The sequence below is a fragment of the Macrotis lagotis genome, chromosome 1, assembly GCF_037893015.1.
Source record: "Macrotis lagotis isolate mMagLag1 chromosome 1, bilby.v1.9.chrom.fasta, whole genome shotgun sequence".
In the NCBI taxonomy this organism is placed as follows: Eukaryota; Metazoa; Chordata; class Mammalia; order Peramelemorphia; family Peramelidae; genus Macrotis; species Macrotis lagotis.
The window spans coordinates 910,446,381-910,465,373 of NC_133658.1; the positions used below are offsets into that span (position 1 = coordinate 910,446,381).

Consider the following 18,993-nt stretch of genomic DNA (forward strand, 5'->3'; position numbering starts at 1 on the left):
TGAAAGGAAGAGATGAAACCATTGTGAAGTGAATTTCTATGACTTGTGAAGTTCATGGAGGAGATGAATATGAAATAATACTGAAAATGTAAGTGGGATCCAGATTGTTGATGTCACTGAGAATTTTTACCAATGGAATTTCATTTTTAGTGGGTCACTGTCGTGGTCAGATCTGTGATTTGGGAATATCAGCTCAGTGTTATCTTCTATATGAACATGGTCTCAATAATAACTAAGAAATTGAAATGTAGGAGATAGCTAGGAGGCTTTTGCACTAGTCTAAGGGCGAGGTAGGAAGGATCAACCATAGGAGAAGCTGTGTAAATAGATGAAAGATGTTCTGAAAGTTGAATTGACAAGACTTGACAGCTGATAGGAAAGGAACCTGATGGAGATGGAAGATCCAAGGACTCTAAGTGGTGAATATAGGTGACTGGAATGATAATGATACCATCAGTAGGAAAAAAAGAGAAGTTTGGATTAGCTTTGTGTGTGTGTATGTGTGTGTGTGTGTGTGTGTGTGTGTGTGTGTGTGTGTGTGTGTGTGTATGCCTTTTGAGAACTAAATTTAGTTCACTTTTGAAAATGTTTAGTTAAGATATGCATCCACTTGGAACAGAACCTTCCAAATCTTTTCTTACCATCTCCCTGCTGACAGAGGAAATCTTGTAAAGGTGATGATACAGCTACTTTTCCTTGTTTCCTCAATTGTATTTGTTTTTAAACTCAACACAATAAAAAAAAAACAATAGGAAACAAAAGCAACAACCATTTACAACATTAGAAACAATGATAACATTGCCATTATTCTCTCTACATCCCCTTCACTTTCTGTGTACATTTCCCTTCAGACACCAGAAACACACATACACATATTTATGACATATAGATATGAATATTTATCGAAGTCCATTTTTTGCTTTATTAAATTTGTCATTTCACATATCTTTAGGAACCCTTTTTGTGTATTACTAAATATCTTTTCAAAAGTTTGAATGAAGTAGCAGTGCCACCAGCACCGCATAACAGTAGCTGTTTGATTATTGCTCTATCACTATGTTTCTGTCCCTTTTATTTGCACATTTATTGTATTCAATGTCCTTCATTCCCACCACTTGACACTGGACAATACAAAATTAAACCTAGGAAGCTAATATCAGACATTCAGACTTTCCTTGCCTATATCTCTGAAATTGTGACTGGCTAAAACTGTCCCTATGAGGGGGAAACACAGCACAAATCATCATGGTGGGTGAACAGATTTCTGAAAAACAAAAGATACATTGAGAATCTTCTCTGCCTTTCATTTTTAATAATTTGAACTAATGGCCACTCCTCTTCTGGATATTCTAAGTCTTTCTATCTAAAGTTCTGTCTTTTAAGAGTCATTCTTTCTCCCCCTTAGCTTCCTCAAAGCCCCCTTCACATCCTTGTTTCGAAGACTGTAGATGATAGGATTGAGCATGGGTGTCACAATGCAATAAAAGAGGAAGAAGATCTTGTCATCATCTCGGTTGACTTTGTCCTTGGGCATCATGTATGTGGAGATGGCGGTGCCATAGAAGACAACTACCACAGTGAGGTGGGAGCTGCAGGTAGAGAAGGCTTTCTTTCGTCCATCCGCTGAGTGCATCTTCAGTACAGCCCCCAAAATGCGAGCATAGGAGGCTAGGATAAATGTAAATGGTACTAGGAGAGTTAGGGAACAGACGGCCATAATTAGTATTTCAAAGAACTTCAAATCATTGCATGCAACCTTGAGGATAGCCAAGAGTTCACAGGAGAAGTGGTTGATAATGTAGTGGCCACAGAAATCTAGTGGCATGGTCACAATTGGGACCACAGAAAGAAAAAAGCCTAGGACCCATGGTATTGCTGCCAGTTGGACACAAAGCTGAGGCCCCATTTTCACTGCATAGTGCAGGGGGTCACTGATAGCTACAACACGATCATAGGCCATGATGGCTAGAAGAAGGCATTCTACCACACCCAAATAGAGAAGGATGCACATCTGGACTAGGCATTCACCCAGGGAGATGGTGGGAATCTTGACTAAGCAGTTGATGAGCATCTGAGGCACAATAGTTGATGTGAAACAGATGTCTAGAAAGGATAGATTGCCGAGGAAGAAATACATGGGGGTGTGAAGCTGGGAATCATGATAGATCAGAAGAAGAATGAGACTATTCCCCAGCAGGGTGATAAGATAGGACAATAGGAGCACACAGAAAAAGATGACTTGGACTCTGGGATAATGTGAGAGCCCAACCAGAATAAAATAGGTCGCATCTGTGCCATTTCTTCTCTCCATATCCTTTCTTTTCCTCTGTCTGAAGTAACAAAGAGAACAAAACAACAAATCAAGTTGCAAAGTGGAGTTTTTTCTTCATATGTGACTGATTTTCTTGTGATCTTACCTTCTAGTTCCATCTTTTTTATTGTATATACCCCTCAGTGCCTATATGGAGGATCTACATGCATGGCTATAGCCCAAAATTTTATGGCCTGGTATCCATCTTTCTTGGTAGACATTTTTCTATATTTAACTGAGTTGGTTCATAGATGTTATCTAATCTATTCCTGGACATATACACATGTACAACCCCCCCCCACATTTTACATATATACATAGATATGTGTAATATATGTATCCTTATACTTTCCATCATATTTGGCATTATCAAATATTATATTCAAAGGTTCAGAGTTACCTTCATTTCATAGTGACACATGAGGCAAAGGACTGAAGTTGGGACACGCTATTATAATCATCAGATGAATAACAACTCAGAGGCATGTAGTACTGTATCCTGTTAGGGAACTTAGAGATAACCAAGAATGGGGGTGGGGGTGGAGGGTGGGAAGAGTGGGGACACTGGACTAGAAACCCAGAGGTTCTCCATCTAACTCCAGTTATCTCAGCAATTTTGTTTGGCCATGTACAAGTCAGTTCCCTCTTCGGTGTAGGACGTACTTTCTGATGGATAGTCTTGCATAAACATTCTCATTTTTATCTCTCTAACATTTCAGATACCTTATGTATGTATTTTGCTACTCACTTGAAGATGCAGGAACTGAGGTCGGTATCCTGAAGCCCAATGTGAAATGTCCATGTGGTTCACAGGACTCTGCCTATTGACATTTCATTTAAAATTCAAAAAGAGTATGTGTAGCTTACATTTATGCCATCTTTATATTCCAATAGATCCACATATATCTTCCTACTTCCTCTGTGTATCCACGTTTCTGACCCAATGAACAAATCCTTGCAAGAAAAAAGCAACAAAGAACAAGGGGGAAAAACAACTCACAAAATGGAACTGGCACTTCAAGTGAGCCTGGCAGCACACATCATCATCACTCTTTGGACTCCTTCCCTTGGCTTTCATTCACACCTCCCATTTATCTATTGACTTTCTCAATAAGATTAAACCCAGTTCCCCTAACTATAAAAGTCAGGTCCATTCTTGGTCCAGGGAAAATTTTACTGGGCTTATTGCAAACAGATCTGACTTGGAGTCCTGACATGAGAGCTTACTTCCTATATAAACTTGAGTCCAGGCCTTGTTTTCTACTCAGTTTTCTAATGTGTAAAATGGGGATAGAGCTACAATCTTCCTCATAGAGATGTTACAAAGCTCACAAAACATGATAGAAATAAAGAATTAATTAAATCTGAATCATTATTCTCAGATATATTATTATTATTATTACTATTATTATTATTATTATGCTGTGTTTAAATGACCTCTTACTCTTAGTGAAAAGATTCAGAGGATGGCCAGGCAAACCCAGTATAAGGACCTCCACAAATCTATTTGGATTTTATTTGCTCTTATTGGCACTTTTCTTTGGCATGACTCCATCTGAGTGAAATGGATAAATAGCTTTGAAGACCATTTTGATATCTTAGTATTGTCATTGAGATGGGTAATAACCAACCCCAATGAGATACTGGCCTTTACTATACTAAGAAGAGAACTGTGGCCTATTCTGAAAGAGATGGAAGCTGGGTTGTGGTTCCAGTTCTGCAAAATCCATTGTGCAACTAAAGACAAGGCAGACAGGTGGTGTAGGAATGATGAATGCTGAGTCTGGAATCAGGAAGACTCATCTTCCTGAGTTCAAATGTAACCTCACATACTTCTTCAAAGTGCGACTCTTGGTAAGTCACTTAATTCTGTTTGCCTCAATTTTCTCATCTGTAAAATGAGCTAGAGAAGGCAATGACAAAACACTTAACTCTGCCAAGAAAATTCCAAATGGGATCACAGAGAGTCGGACACAACTGAAATATCAGAATAAAAACTGTGGACGAGATATCTCTTTACCTGGATTTCATTTTCTTCATTTGAAAAAAGAGATGAGCTCTGACATCCCTTCTGGGTTCATCCATGACTCTGCATTTTATGAACCTATAAAATAGATTGAAACTGGAAGTCAAGTTCACATGCATCAAAGAAGGAGTGTGTGGTCAGAGGGATGAAATAGAGATGTCATTGGATGTGGTATTTGGGAACGTTGGTTTGAGTTCATTGTTGAAGTTTATCTGTCACATGGTATCAGCAAGTGATTTTCTCTCTATGACTGAAATCCAGTAGTCTATTCACTGTGCCATGTAGCTGCTCCCAAAAGCTTAGATAATCTATCATTTAACCTTCTTCTTATGTTGTCCAGTCCTCTTTTAGTCATGTTTGAATTTCTGTGACCCCATTTGAGGTTTTCTTGATAAAGATCTTGATGTGGTTTTGTTTCCTTTTCCAACTTTTTCTAAATGAAGAAATTGAGGCAAACAGGTTTCAAGTGACTTGCCCAGGTTCATATTGCTTGTAAGTGTCTGAGGCTGGATTTGAACTCAGGAAGTTGGGTCTTCCTGACTACAGGTCCTGCACGTTATGATTTCCCCATTATTACACAGCTACTAAGCATCAAAATTGGGACTTGCAGTAGGACTTTTAATTCCAAATCCAAGTCACTTTCCATGCTAACAGGTTGTTCATCTACTCCTTAGAGATACACATGGGGAAGATTAAAATAAATTGTCAAATAGTGATCATGTCTACTCTACCTGAGCTTCTTTTCATTTATATCAACTCCATTTCTTTCAACTAATCCAAATATGCTTTGTGTGTGTTTGTGTATATGTGTGTGTATGTGTGTCTGTGTGTGTTTGTACATGTGTTGGATCCTTTGCTAACCTGGTCACTCTGCTCTTTTATAGGTTCCTTGCCCCTCTCACTGTGGCCTGCCATCTTTGCCTCTGACCTCACTAGCTGTGTGACTTATGGACAAATCCCCTAATCTGTTATAGTCTCAGTTCTCTCTTCTTCCAGTAACAACTTTAGTGGGAAGTTTTTTGATTGTAAAGAAATTACGCAGGATGGTGTCTGAGAAACTTGAGAGGACTAAATAAATGCCAGCGAATTCTCTTTCCTCATAGTTCCACTCATTGTGCAGCCTGGGTTCTAATTACCATCTGGACACTCTTCTACCGTGGGCTCTTAGGTATAGGACTTCTCAGTGCTAAGCCATCTTATATATAAAAAAGAAATGTTTCAGGCAGCTAAATGGTACAGTGGATAGAGCACAGGCCTTGGAGTAAGGAGGATCTGAGATCAAATCTGGCCTCAGACCCTTAATAACTGCCTAGCTCTGTGACCTTGGACAAGTCACTTAATCCCATTGCCTTAAATAAAGAAAATTGAAAAAAAAGCCCAAAACCCCGTAAAAGAAGTGCTCTAATTCTAAGTCCTTTCCAGTCTATTCCAGTTTTGACATTCTGTGTTCTAAGGCCAGTTCTCACTCTACATTTTATGTTCTTTCAGCTCACCCAGGGATAATATTTTATGTTCTAAGGTCATTACCAGGTCCCACGTTTTATGTTCCCTTTTCCAAAGACCCACCTAGATCTAACTTCTCATGTTCTCATATTTCTCTAAACTTTGATATTTCTTACGTACTCTTTTAGGAGTCTGTATTTGAAGGCACCTTCCATCATTGACTTTTTTTTTTTATTAAATGGGATCCTTCAAGGAATCCTAGCTCTGCCCAATGCTTTCAATGTCTTCCATACTACCTTCCCCCAAAGCTTCTTATTCTGTGATATTCTGGACAGAGCATGTGGAAGGGGAGAATAGAAAAGACATTTGAATCTGACTTTGGCTATGAAAAATATCCCTTCCCTTTTCCACGATTTCATGAATACACACCTAGGACAGAAAGTCTTCTCCAAAGATATCCAATCTATCTCTCCCAGGTGCATTCTGAGTGGCTTTAGGCTGATGCCAATAACCATCACCTTTTTCCAAAGATGGGTTCATCAAGCTGGGCCTCTACTGAGGCCACCATGACCAAGATTTCTCTTTTCTTTGAGCCTTCATTCTCCACATACTCACACAATCACAGGGAACAGCCCTTTGTGATACATGGCTGGTCTTTGGATTAAGCTGAAATAAAAGGAGTAATTGGAAAAGAAATAAAATTGCCCTTCTCTTCTTCTCATCACTGTCTCCAGGGTCTGCAGGAAGAGGTCTCTGTGGGCCCAAGTACTCATTAAAATGAGAAGTTGTGAGACTGGCTAGGGAATCAGGAGTAAACTTTCTGACTCATTTAGAACCAGAAAGTTTTTGAGGATATAGTTATTGGATCACATCAGAAAACCAGTGATTCAGGAACTGAGAAACCCCCATGTGGCAGCTGTGGCAGAAGACAGTGAGGTCACACTGCCACTACAATTAGTCTATTTACTGAATAACAAACTGACTCCACCGATAGCACAGGACATAGTCTGAAGTGTCTGAAGGTCAGGAGAGTAGGGGATAGACATCTTCACTCATGGTAAGATTATGCACATACAGAAACATACAAACATATATATATATATATTTCCATATCTATATTTCTATATTGATATACAGAAATGCATATAGTTTCATATGTATAATGAATTTAAATCATTGAGCCCCATATGAAGATGATTTGAAGGTGTACTAGTTTGCTTTTAGCGCATACACCCACAGAACTTCATAGTTAGTATTGAATTTAATCTACGCGAGGGCAGCTAAAATGACTCAGTGATTAGAGCACCAGGCCTTGAGTCAGAAAGACTTGTGTTCAGATCCATGAAAACTGCCTTTGCAGCCTAGTCAAGTCACTTAGCTTCTGTCTGCCTTGGTTTCTCCATCTTTAAAAATATTAGCCTTCACCTCTCAGGATTAAATGAGATAATATTTATCACAGAATCTAGCAAATAAGTAATATTACTGTTATCATCATCATCATCATCATCATCATCATCATCATCATTATTATAGGTTTTTTGTTGTTCTCCTTAATTATCAAAGAAGACAAAAGAATTCATCATCGTCATCATCTTCATCATTTTTATTATCATTCTTATCATTATTATTATTATCTAGCCTATCCCATCATTCTATAATTGAAGAAACAAACTCACAGATGGAAACAACTCCTTAGGGTCATAGTGACTAAAGGACAATTTTAGGGGGCACCTAGGTGGTGCAGTGGTTAGACCACTGCCCCTGGAGTCAAGAGGACAGAAGTTCAAATCCAGTCTCATACTTAGTATGTGCTAGCTATGTGACCCTGGGCAAGCCACTTAACCCCATTGTCCCTTCAAAACGAAACCAAACAAAAGGACAATTTAGTATTGTTCATAGGTTCTTTTGAATCCAATTTAGTCTTCCTTCATATATATATATATATATATATACATATTATATATATATGTATACACACACACATACACACACACACACACACACACACACACACACACACACACATATATATATATATATATATATATATATATATATATATATATATAAAATCATTATGATACATCCTGGCATGTCCCATGTTAAAGGCGAACTCATATAGCACAAATGCATGTTAATGGTTACTGAATTAATTGTAACATACCGTCAAATTCAAATTGTCTCCCCTAATCCTGATTACTTAGTTATTGGGTTAAATTTCACCATATGTGAAAATTACCCCTCAAAAACCCAAGTTAAATTGCAGTTGTAAATGAGAGTCCTAAAAGGATGAACCGACAATGTTATATTTTCAAACACCCATTCCCTGATCATGTACAATTATCTCTTACTGGCAAGGTCATTTGAGAATGGAACCAAGGAGAGGGATCTTAAATGTCTCATGCCCTTTCTCCTGTTTCTTTATAATTCTACCTCTCACAATATTCCTTTCTTGCCATCTATCTGTACTTTTTGAATCATCTTGCCACATCCAGGATCTCTATACTACAATCCATCCATGCTCCTCAAATAATCTTTCTTCTGTGTCCTACATTGTGTTAGAAAACCTTCAGAATTCTCCTAGAGTCTCCCATTCAAGAACTTCTCATTCATTCCATTCTTCTATGTGTACTGGGTGCCAGTGGTTTCCAATATTCTTTATGCCTACCTATATAAGTCATATAACTGGCCAGTCAATTGAGCCTGGCAATGTTTTTTTTTTTTTTTTCCTTCATCAGGAGCAATGGACTCAGTCTAGTTTCTATCTCTCTCTGTCTAAAAAATTTTGAAATTGGTCACTATCAGTCAGAAAACAGATAATTTTGAAGAGTAAGGATGTTGTATGAGACTCACTGAAAGTCAAACAATCTATTTTAAAAGAATATAAATAAAAAATTTGCCAATGGTTGTGTTCCATGATTTAATCATCTTCGGATAGCATTACAAAGCAAAGGAGAAAGGAGAAGTGTATCCCAGCAGCTTATTTTGACAAGGACATGCCATTTGGTTTCTAATTCCAATTGGTTCTGTGCCAAGTTCAGAGGGATTGGGAAAAGGGATTTTAGATTAGGAGTCTTTTCTGGGTGCATAGGAATTTCATATGTGAAGCAGGAGGGGAAGGGTGTTCGATGCAGGTAAGGGGATAATTGTTATCATTGACCTTGGTCTTTTCAAGAGTTGATGTCCCCAGAAGTCATATTACTGGACTTTTTGAAACAGTGTAGAGTTGGGAGGGACAACAGGGTTCATGAACCCATCTTTTCCCTTTTACAGATGAGGAAAGCATAGCTCAGGGTTATTAGTGATTTTATTCAAAGTCACATCAGCAGATATGGATTTCAAATCCATAATTAACAACTTGAAAACCTCTAAGAAAGCTCACCACATTGTGAAGAAGCCTGTTCCACATCTATTTAATTTTTTTTTTTAGTTTTTTACAAGGCAAACGGGGTTAAGTGGCTTGCCCAAGACCACATAGCTAGGTAATTATTAAGTATTTGAGACCAGATTTGAACCCAGGTACTCCTGACTCCAGGGCCAGTGCTTTATCCACTGTGCCACCTAGCCACCCCTCCATTTAATTTTTAAAAAATAACCAGCCAATCTCTTTTTTCCTATAATGTAGAATCCAAGGATTGTAACTTTAGAGAGATGAAAGGGAGCACAGAGGCCCTGCTATAGGCTCCTTATTTCACTGATGAGGAAATGGAGATGTTTAGTAGCCCAAAGTGACAGAAGAGTTAGGTGTCAGAGCAAAGCTTGGTCCAGGTCTGATGTGCCTCTGCCCAGTGATCTTTCTGCTTCACCAGTTCCTTATTCTTTCCACTGGAGTCACATAGAATAAATCTAATTGGTCTTACATGCGACAGCCCTTTAGCTATGGGAAGACTGTGAAATAATTGTAGTGACCAAAGCGTGAGTCCCAGCTTGGCCACTGCCTTACCATGTGACTGCATTTAATGCATTTTTCCTGTTACTCCCATTTTCCTTGACAGTAGGGTGTGGAACTCAACATCTTCTAAAATGCATCTGAACTCTGACTTTTTAGGTCATAAAGTCATTTCTATTTCTATTTTTCTTTCTTTGAAGGTCCCACTAATTTCCAACATCATATTTCCTTCTTGATGCTTACTAAGTGTTCTCTCACAGAAAACCAAAACTCCCTGAGTCTCTGTTTGCTCCTTGTAAAATTCTAGTATTTGTCCTGTAATGATTTTCCAGTTCTCAGTCGTAACCTTTGATGAATCAGCCTCTGCAGTCCATTACAATTCTTGACATTCAGCTCTGCAGTCCTATAGTTGAAGAACAATTCCTTCTCTTCCAGTCTCTGTTATAAAATCACACTAAGGGGCGGCTAGGTGGCACAGTGGATAAAGCACCGGCCTTGGAGTCAGGAGTACCTGGGTTCAAATCCGGTCTCAGACACTTAATAATTACCTAGCTGTATGGCCTTGGGCAAGCCACTTAACCCTATTTGCCTTGCAAAAAAAAAAAACCCCAAAAAATAAAATCACACTAAACACTAATATCTATTTTCTAGTAATTAATATTCTAAGGTCCCTTCCAATTGATATTTTATTCTTTTATGAATATGAACTCTCTAAGAAGGGCCTGCTTTCACTTTGATGAGCAATTTTTTTTATTTTTATGTATTAAGTAGCCCCCAGGCATTTCTCCCAAGGCTTTCTCTCCTTACTCTTTCTGTAGTACACCTAATTTCACAGACTAAAAAGACATGGGGAGAGTCAGCTAGGTGGTGCAGTGGATAGAGCATTGGCCCTGGAGTCAGGAGGACCTGAGTTCAAATCCAACCTCAGACACTAACCTAATTGTGTGATCTAGGGTAAGTCATTTTGCCCCATTGCTTTGCAAAAGCCACCCCCCCCCAAAGCAAAGACATGGGGAGAGGTTAAAAAGAAGTATGAAATCAGCCTACATTCAGTATCTTTTTCCATTTCCACAGCCTCATGACTTGTCAAAGCTCTCAGGAACACGAAGCTCCAACAGAAATTCTCCTTCAGACAAGTAGAGCCCATTTCCCCCAGTACATACTCAAAGCCTGTAGCCAGGAAGGAAGTGGATGAAGGCAGTCCTTGAACTCTACTAGATCTGAAAAGTCAAGTTTTTCTTCCCTCTTTTCCTTTAGTTTCTTTTTCTGTAACATTTGTAAAGGAATCCCTCTGCAAAGGGGAGTTAGCACTTTAAGTTAGCAAGAGGGAAAGGAGGAAAATAATTTGGGGAATAAATCAAAATTGTCCTTTACTTCTCCATACTTCCCCCAGAGATTGGAGGAGGGACCTCTGAAGGATTAAGGTCTTCTTAAAAATCAAGAGTGTTTAGAAATGACTTGGAAATGAGAAGTAAACTTTTGACTCAGGTATTAATGGAGAAGTTTTGGAAGAAGTATTTATCAGATCAACTCATGTCCTGAGGTCATAGCCAGTTCTGACATTGTATAGTTAAAGATCCCTCCCAAATTCAACTAACATTAAATGAAGGTTCGTCCCAAATCTTAAATTCTAATCCAGAAACTGTCTGAATACACCCAACTAAAGACAGATCTAAATAACTGGGAAAATTGCTCATGGTTAGGTCAAGCTAATATTAATAAAAATGACAATTCTACCCAAATTAAGTTACTTATTCAGTACCATACCAATCAAACTACAAAATAATTATTTTCCTGAGTCATTAGAAATAGTAAAAAATTTCATCTGGAGCAACAAAAATTCAAAAATAGCAAGGGAACTGATAGAAAAAATGTAAAGGAAGGTGGCCTAACTCTACCAGATCTAAAACTATACTACAAGGTGAAAGTCATCAAAACTGCCTGGTACTGGTTAAGAAATAGTGTGAAGGATCAATGGATTAGGATAGGTTCAAAAGAAACAGCAATAAATGACTTCAGTAATTTCCTTTTTGACAAACCCAAGGACACAAGCTTCTGGGATAAGAACTCACCATTTGATCAAAATTGTTGGGAAAACCGGAAAAACAGTATGGCAAAAACCAGGCATAGATCCACATCTCACATCCCATACCAAAATAAGGTCAAAATGTCTACAGGATTTAAACATAAAGGACAACATAGAAACATTGATAGATCAAGAAATAGTCTTATCTATAGTATCTATGGAAAGGGAACAAGTTTATGACCAAACAAAAATAGATTTCATTATTAATTCATAAAATGATTTTAGCTATATTAAATTAAAATTTTTTTCACCAATAAAATCAATGCTGCCAAAATGCAGAAAGCTGGAAAACAATCTTTACAACTAGGAGTTCCGATAAAGATCTCATTTCTAAAATATATAAGAGAACTGCATCAAATTGTTTGAAGTCATTCCCCAATTGATACATGGTCAAAGGATATGTATAGACAGTTTTCATATGAAGAAATTAAAGTTATATATATTCATATGAAAAAATGTTCCAAATCATTATTGATTAGAGAAATGCAAATTAAAACACCTCACTCCTATCATATTGGCTAAGATGAGAAAAAGGGAAGATGATCGATATTGGAGAGGTTGTGGGAAGATTGGGACATTAATGCATTGTTGGTGGAGTTGTGAACTGATCCAACCATTCTGGAGAACAATATGGGACTATGCCCAAAGATCAATAAAATTATTCATACCCCTTCACTCAGCAATTCCAATTCTAGGCCTATACCCCAAAGAAATCATAAAAAATGGGAAAAGTCACACGTGTTCCAAAATATTCATAGCAGCTCTTTTTGTAGTGGCAAAGAGTTAGAAATTGAGGGGATGCCCATCATTTGGGGAATGATTAAACAAGTTATGGAATATAAATACCATGGAATATTATTGTTCTATAAGAAACCATAAATGGTTCTAGAGAAACATGGAATGAATTACAGGACCTGATGCTGAGCAAAGGGAGCAGAACCAAGAGAACAATGGACACATTAACAACACTGTGAGATGTTCAACCTTGATGGAAGTAGCTTCTCTCAGCACCTCAGAGAGCTAGGACAGCTGCATTAGACTGACTATATACAATTCTGTCCCCATCCAGCAGAAGAAAATATGAAACAAAACAAAAACAAATCAGAATCTGAGGAACCCTACATTCACTTTTTGAAAATATCATCTTTCCCTTAATCCTAATTCCTTATTTTGGTAGTAATGTATAGACATAGTAAGAACTTTTAATGTTTATTTTCTAAGTTGCATCCTTTTGGAAATATTGTTTTAATTATTATTATTGACCTTAAGGTCTGAAATCACCTAGAAGAAGTTTACTTTTGTTTCCCTTTTTTAAAACAAGGAAATGATCTTAAGTGACTTGCCCAAGACCACACAGCTAGGAAATTCTTAATTTTCTGATGTCCGATTTGAACTCAGGTCCTTCTGCCTTCAGGACCAGTGCTCTATCCCACTGTGCCATCTAGCTGCCTCAATTTTGTTTACTTTTCACCAATGCTTGTCCCCTAAATTTTTTCTCCTTCTATAGCATTTTGAAGCATAAGATCAAATAATCATGGTGACAGTGGACATCCTTTCTTTATTACTAATCTTATTGTCGAGCTCTTTAATATGCATATGATGATATCTCTTGGTTTTAGAAAGCCACTTATGTTTCTATTAAAAGATTCTTTTTCATTGCTAGTTTTTAATTTTCTCTAACAGAAATGGTTATGATAGTTTGTCAAAAGCTTTCCTTACATGTAATAGAATCATTTTGTTGTTTTTCTTATTTTATAGAATTATGTTTATAGTCTCCTGTAATTGGACCAGCCCAAGAGTGCTGGTATTAAGCCAAACCAATGATTTCATTTATATATATTATATATATACATAATCTTTGTAATATGATTTTATAATCTCTTTGCTAATGTTTTATGTAAAATTATTATATGATTATTCATTAGGAATATCAATCTATAGTTTTCTTTTACTGCTTTAACTCTCATTGGTTTAAGTATAAAGATCATGTATTCAACAAAGAAGGAATTTCATAGGATCTCTGATTTTCAAATTTGTTCAAATAATTTCTATTATATTGAAATTAATATTAATGAGAATTTACATAATACTTCAATATTTGGAAAGAGTTTTATGTGTATCACCTCTTTTAATCTTCTCATTAACTCTGGGATGTGGCTGCTAGTATTTTCCCCATTATAAAGATGAAGAAATTGAGAGAGCAAAGTTAGAAGATTTTCCTTTGACCCATTAATTTTTCATTTTCATTTTTATCTTGTTTCTTGGTTATTTTAACCCATGAATGATAACAGAAATGGAAACACGCCAAAGTACAAATCATCTGAAGGTTGAATTTCTGAAAGGCTTCTGCAGATTCACTAACTGCTGTGATTTCTATGAGACATAAGAAGGCTAAGTCTTAGAGGGTAAAGTAACAGAGGATATTCCCATGTATAGTGAGGCAGGCTGATCATCCTCAAATTTCTCATATTGCATTCTACTATAGGCTTGAAGGAAGGAATTGTGTTCCTATCCTGTCACTTCTTGCCAGTTATTCTGATCTTGATTGCTTCTGCTTACTATCATTGCAGATTTCTAGTAGGGGAGTGATTGTCATTTTCCTTGAGTCGTATCCAAATTTGTGACCCATAGAACGCCCAACACTCTTATCCTCTACTTTCTTTTAAATTCTGTCCAGGTTCGTGCTCATTGCTTCCAAAACACTCTGCCCATCTCAGCTTTTGCCACTGTCTTTTCCTCAGTTTTTCCTAACATCAGCTTCTTTTCCATTCAGTCCCATCTTCTCAATATGTGGCCAGAGTAGTTAAGCTTCAGCATCAGTAATTGACCTTCCAATAAATAACCTGAATTAGCTTCTTTAAGTACTGATTGATTTGATGTCTTTGCTTTGCAAGGACTCTCAAAAATCCTCTCCAGTGCCACAGTACAGAACCATCCATTTCAAACCCATTTTCCCCTTGGTGAAAAATTATTATTTTTTTAGGTGAGAAAAATATGGTTGCATACATTTTATTCTTTTTGAAAATTTTCTGATCCTGTCACTTAAAGGTGTGGTTTTGAATTCAGTTTATTTTGATATTTGGTTTTAATGTCTTTCATGATTGATAGACCTTGGGAAGAAAACTCAATCCAAATAAGAGAAGTTCATTGTAGTTCTTACTAATGTAACTCATTTTTTGATAATTGATCGAAAGAGCCATGGGCCTTCCTTCTGACTAAAAAAATCCTATTCCAAGCATTTCCTAAGCATTGAGCATATTTCAGAATTGATTTGAAGGGAGATTTCCCAAATTCCTACTGATTATTCACTTTGAGGGAGGTGGTTCAAGGGTAAGAAGCTAAGAGAGTGTTAAACCTTGGGAGGAAGGGAGAGATACCATCAGAAGAAGGAAGCATTTGTGATGAGGCATACAAAGTGGATAGAATATCAGAAATGACTTTTTGGAATTCTGCACCAATAGGATATAAGGGCAACGTCTATTTAAACAATTCCCTGTGTCAAATCTGTGTATCATATCAGTTTGGTATGAGCCTGAGACGGGTGGAACTTTCTTTGCTTCTTTCAAGAGATAGTAGAATGGATAGTTGCTCATTTTCTCACTTTAATCTCCATCTTTAATGTTTCCCTTAAACCAAATGGCCAGTCAGTTTCTTAAACTTGTAAATATGATTAATTGTCGATCAACTGAAATGCTAAATATAGGTATTAATTATTTAAAGATTAGAGTTATAACACTATAGAGGAAAAAGGGAGGAGGCAAAGAAGGGAAGGAAAGGAGGAGAGGAGGAGCAAGAGAAGGATAAATGGAGACAGACAGGAAAAGAAAGAAGAGGGGAATGGAGAGGAGAGAAGGAAGGAGGGGGAGGAGAATGAGTAGGGAAGGGAGAAGAAGGAAAGAGAAGGAAGGGAATAGACAGAGAATGTAAGTTGGGGGGAAAGGAATAGAAAGAGGGAAGCAGATGGAACCTAAGAGACAGAGATAGAGTTTCCGAGGAAGAGATAAAAGTTCCTTTTTCTAGGGACAAAAGAATTAAAAAAAGTTTGGTTCAGACTGTATGAGGGATATAGGAGATAAACTTAACCCTCTTGAGTAAAGTGGGAGAGTGTAACCAATCGGTTTAGCAATTCATCTGCATTCCGAATGCCCTTGAAACCTAAAAGTACCAGCGTGCTAGGGCATCAGAGGATCAAACTGATCATGGACATTTTCACTGTTGAGATCTAGTTGGTATTTGGGGTTTTGAAAATAAAGCTACATCCTAGGAAGAGAATTGGGGCGAGTCCCTTGAAGGGGGGCAGCTGCACCCTGAAGGGGGTGAGTTATTTGGTAAGCTCACGAAGAGAGAAAGCAAGTGTTCTCTTTCTCCTCATAGGTTTCCAAGCATTGAAAAACTGGGCCTAATCAGCTCGCTATTGCCACCTGCTGTTCACATCCACTCATGACTCTCATTTTAAATCCCATCTATCAGTTATGGGGATATTTTTCCATAATGTCTGGGTAAGCTCTAAGATCCAATAATTATAATAATTATTATGATGATGATGATGACATTGATGATAATAACAGTAATACTATTTATTTGTTAGATTCTGTGATAAACATTATCTTATTTGATCCTGAGAGGTGAGGGCTAATATTAAGCACATTTTAAAGATGGAGAAACCAAGGCAGACAGAAGCTAAGTGACTTGATTAGGCTGCAAAGGTTGTTTTCATGGATTTGAACACAAGTCTTTCTGACTCAAGGCCTGGTGCTCTAATCACTGAGTCACTTAGTGGCCCTCTCATATAGATTAAATTCAATACTATGAAATTCTGTGGGTGTATGCTCTAAAAATAAACTAATACACCTTCAAATCTTCCTCATATGAGGGTCAATGATTTAAATTCATTATACACATGTAATTATATGCATTTGTGTATATAAATATATAGATATAGATATGGAAATATATGTTTGTGTGTTTCTGTATGTGCATCATCTTACTATGAATGACGATTTCTGTCCCCTACTCTCTGGACCTTCACACTCTGGAATTTTTTGTCTTATGCTACTGGTGGAGTCAGTTCGTTATTCAGTAAATAGACTAATTGTAGTGGTAATGTGACCTCACTGTCTTCTGCCACAGCTGCCACATGGGGGTTTCTCAGTTCCTGAATCACTGGTTTTCTGATGTGATCCAATAACTATATCTTCAAAAACTTTCTGGTTCTAAATGAGTCAGAAAGTTTACTCCTGATTCCCTAGCCAGTCTCACAACTTCTCATTTTAATGAGTACTTGGGCCCACAGAGACCTCTTCCTGCAGCCCCTGGAGACAGCGAGGAGAAGAAGAGAAGGGTAATTTTATTTCTTTTCCAATTACTCCTTTTATTTCAGCTTAATCCAAAGACCAGCCATGTATCACAACGGGCTGTCCCTGTGATTATATGAGTATGTGGAAAGTGAAGGCTCAAAGGAAAGAGAAATCTTGGTCATGGTGGCCTCAGTAGAGGCCCAGCTTGATGAACCCATCTTTGGAAAAAGGTGATGGTTCTAAAGCCATCCAGAATGAACGTGGGAGACATAGACCGGAGATCTTTAGAAAAGACTCTGTCCTAGGTGTGTATTCATGAAGCTGCAGAAAAGGAAAGGGGTTTTTTCCTTAGTCAAAGTCAGCGTGAAATGACTTTTTTATTGTCCCCTTCCACATGTTCTGTCCAGAATATCACAGAATAAGAAGCTTTGGAAGGAGGGAGCATGGAAGACAATGAAAGTATAGAGCAGAGCTAGGATTCCTTCAGGCATCCTGTTTAATAAAAGAAAGTCAGTGATGGAAGGTGCCTTCAAATACAGACTCCTAAAAGAGAACGTAAGAAATATCAAAGTTTAGAGAAATATGAGAACATGGGAAGTTAGATCTAGGTGGGTCTTTGGAAAAAGGAACATAAAATGTGGGACCTGGTAATGACCTTAGAACATAAAATATTATCCCTGGGTGAGCTGAAAGAACATAAAATGTAGAGTAAAAAGTGGCCTTAGAACACAGAATGTCAATACTGGAAAAGACTGGAAAGGACTTGGACTCTAAAGCACTTCTTTTATGTTTTTTTTGTTTTATTTTTTAATTTTTTAAATTTCAGGCCATGGGATTAAGTGACTTGCCCAAGGTCACAGAACTAGGCAATTATTAAGAGTCTGAGGCAGGATTTGATCTCAGGTCTTCCTTACTCCAAGGCCTGTGCTCTATCCACTGTACCATTTAGCTGCCTGAAACATTTCTTTTTTATATATAAGATGGCTTAGCACTGAGAAGTCCTATACCTAAGAGCCCACAGTAGAAGAGTGTCCAGATGGTAATTAGAACCCAGGCTGCACAATGAGTGGAACTATGAGGAAAGAGAATTCGCTGGCATTTATTTAGTCCTCTCAAGTTTCTCAGACACCATCCTGCATAATTTCTTTGCAGTCAAACAACTTCCCATTAAAGTTGTTACTGGAAGAAGAGAACTGAGACTCTATGAGATTAGGGGATTTGTCCATAGTCACACAGCTAGTGAGCTCAGAGGCAAAGATGGCAGGCCACAGTGAGAGGGACAAGGAACCTATAAAAGAGCAGAGTGACCAGGTTAACAAAGGATCCCACACATGTACAAACACACACAGACAGACACACACACATATACACAAACACACACAAAGCATATTTGGATTGGTTGAAAGAAATGGAGTTGATAAAAATGAAAAGAAGCTTGGGTAGAGTGGACATGATCACTATTTGACAATTTATTTAATCTTGCCCATGTGTATCTCTAAGGAATAGATGAAGAAATTGTTAGCATGGAAAGTGCCTTGGATTTGGAATTAAAAGTTCTATTGCAAGTCCAAATTTTGATGCTTAGTAGCTGTGTAATAATGGGGAAATCATAGCTTGCAGGACCTGTAGTCAGGAAGACCCAACTTCCTAAGTTCAAATCCAACCTCAGACACTTACAAACAATATGACCCCGGGCAAGTCACTTGACCCTGTTTGCCTCAATTTCTTCATTTAGAAACAGTTGGAAAAGGAAACAAAAACCACATCACGATCTTTGTGAAGAAAACTCCAAATGGGGTCATAGGGAGTCAAACATGACTAAAAAAAGGAATGAACAACAACATAAAAAGAAGGTTACATTATAGATTATGTAAGCTTTTGGGAGCAGCTACATGGCACAGTGAATAGAGTACTGGATTTCAGTCATAGAGGGAAAACCAC

At 37.6% G+C, this 18,993-nt stretch overlaps 1 protein-coding gene across 1 annotated transcript; it reads right to left on the reverse strand.

Annotated features, from left to right (window-relative positions):
- Positions 1-1,378: 1,378 nt before the first annotated feature.
- On the reverse strand, positions 1,379-2,332 carry LOC141492334 (olfactory receptor 13H1-like). The gene has a single exon (XM_074192786.1). The coding sequence runs from the start codon at positions 2,309-2,311 to the stop codon at positions 1,379-1,381; it is 933 nt and encodes a 310-aa protein (XP_074048887.1). The 5' UTR covers positions 2,312-2,332.
- Positions 2,333-18,993: the final 16,661 nt, after the last annotated feature.

Coding starts and splice junctions, on each gene's coding strand:
- LOC141492334 (XM_074192786.1), bottom strand. CDS start 2,311: ATGGAGAGAAGAAATGGCACAGATGCGACCTATTTTATTCTGGTTGGG.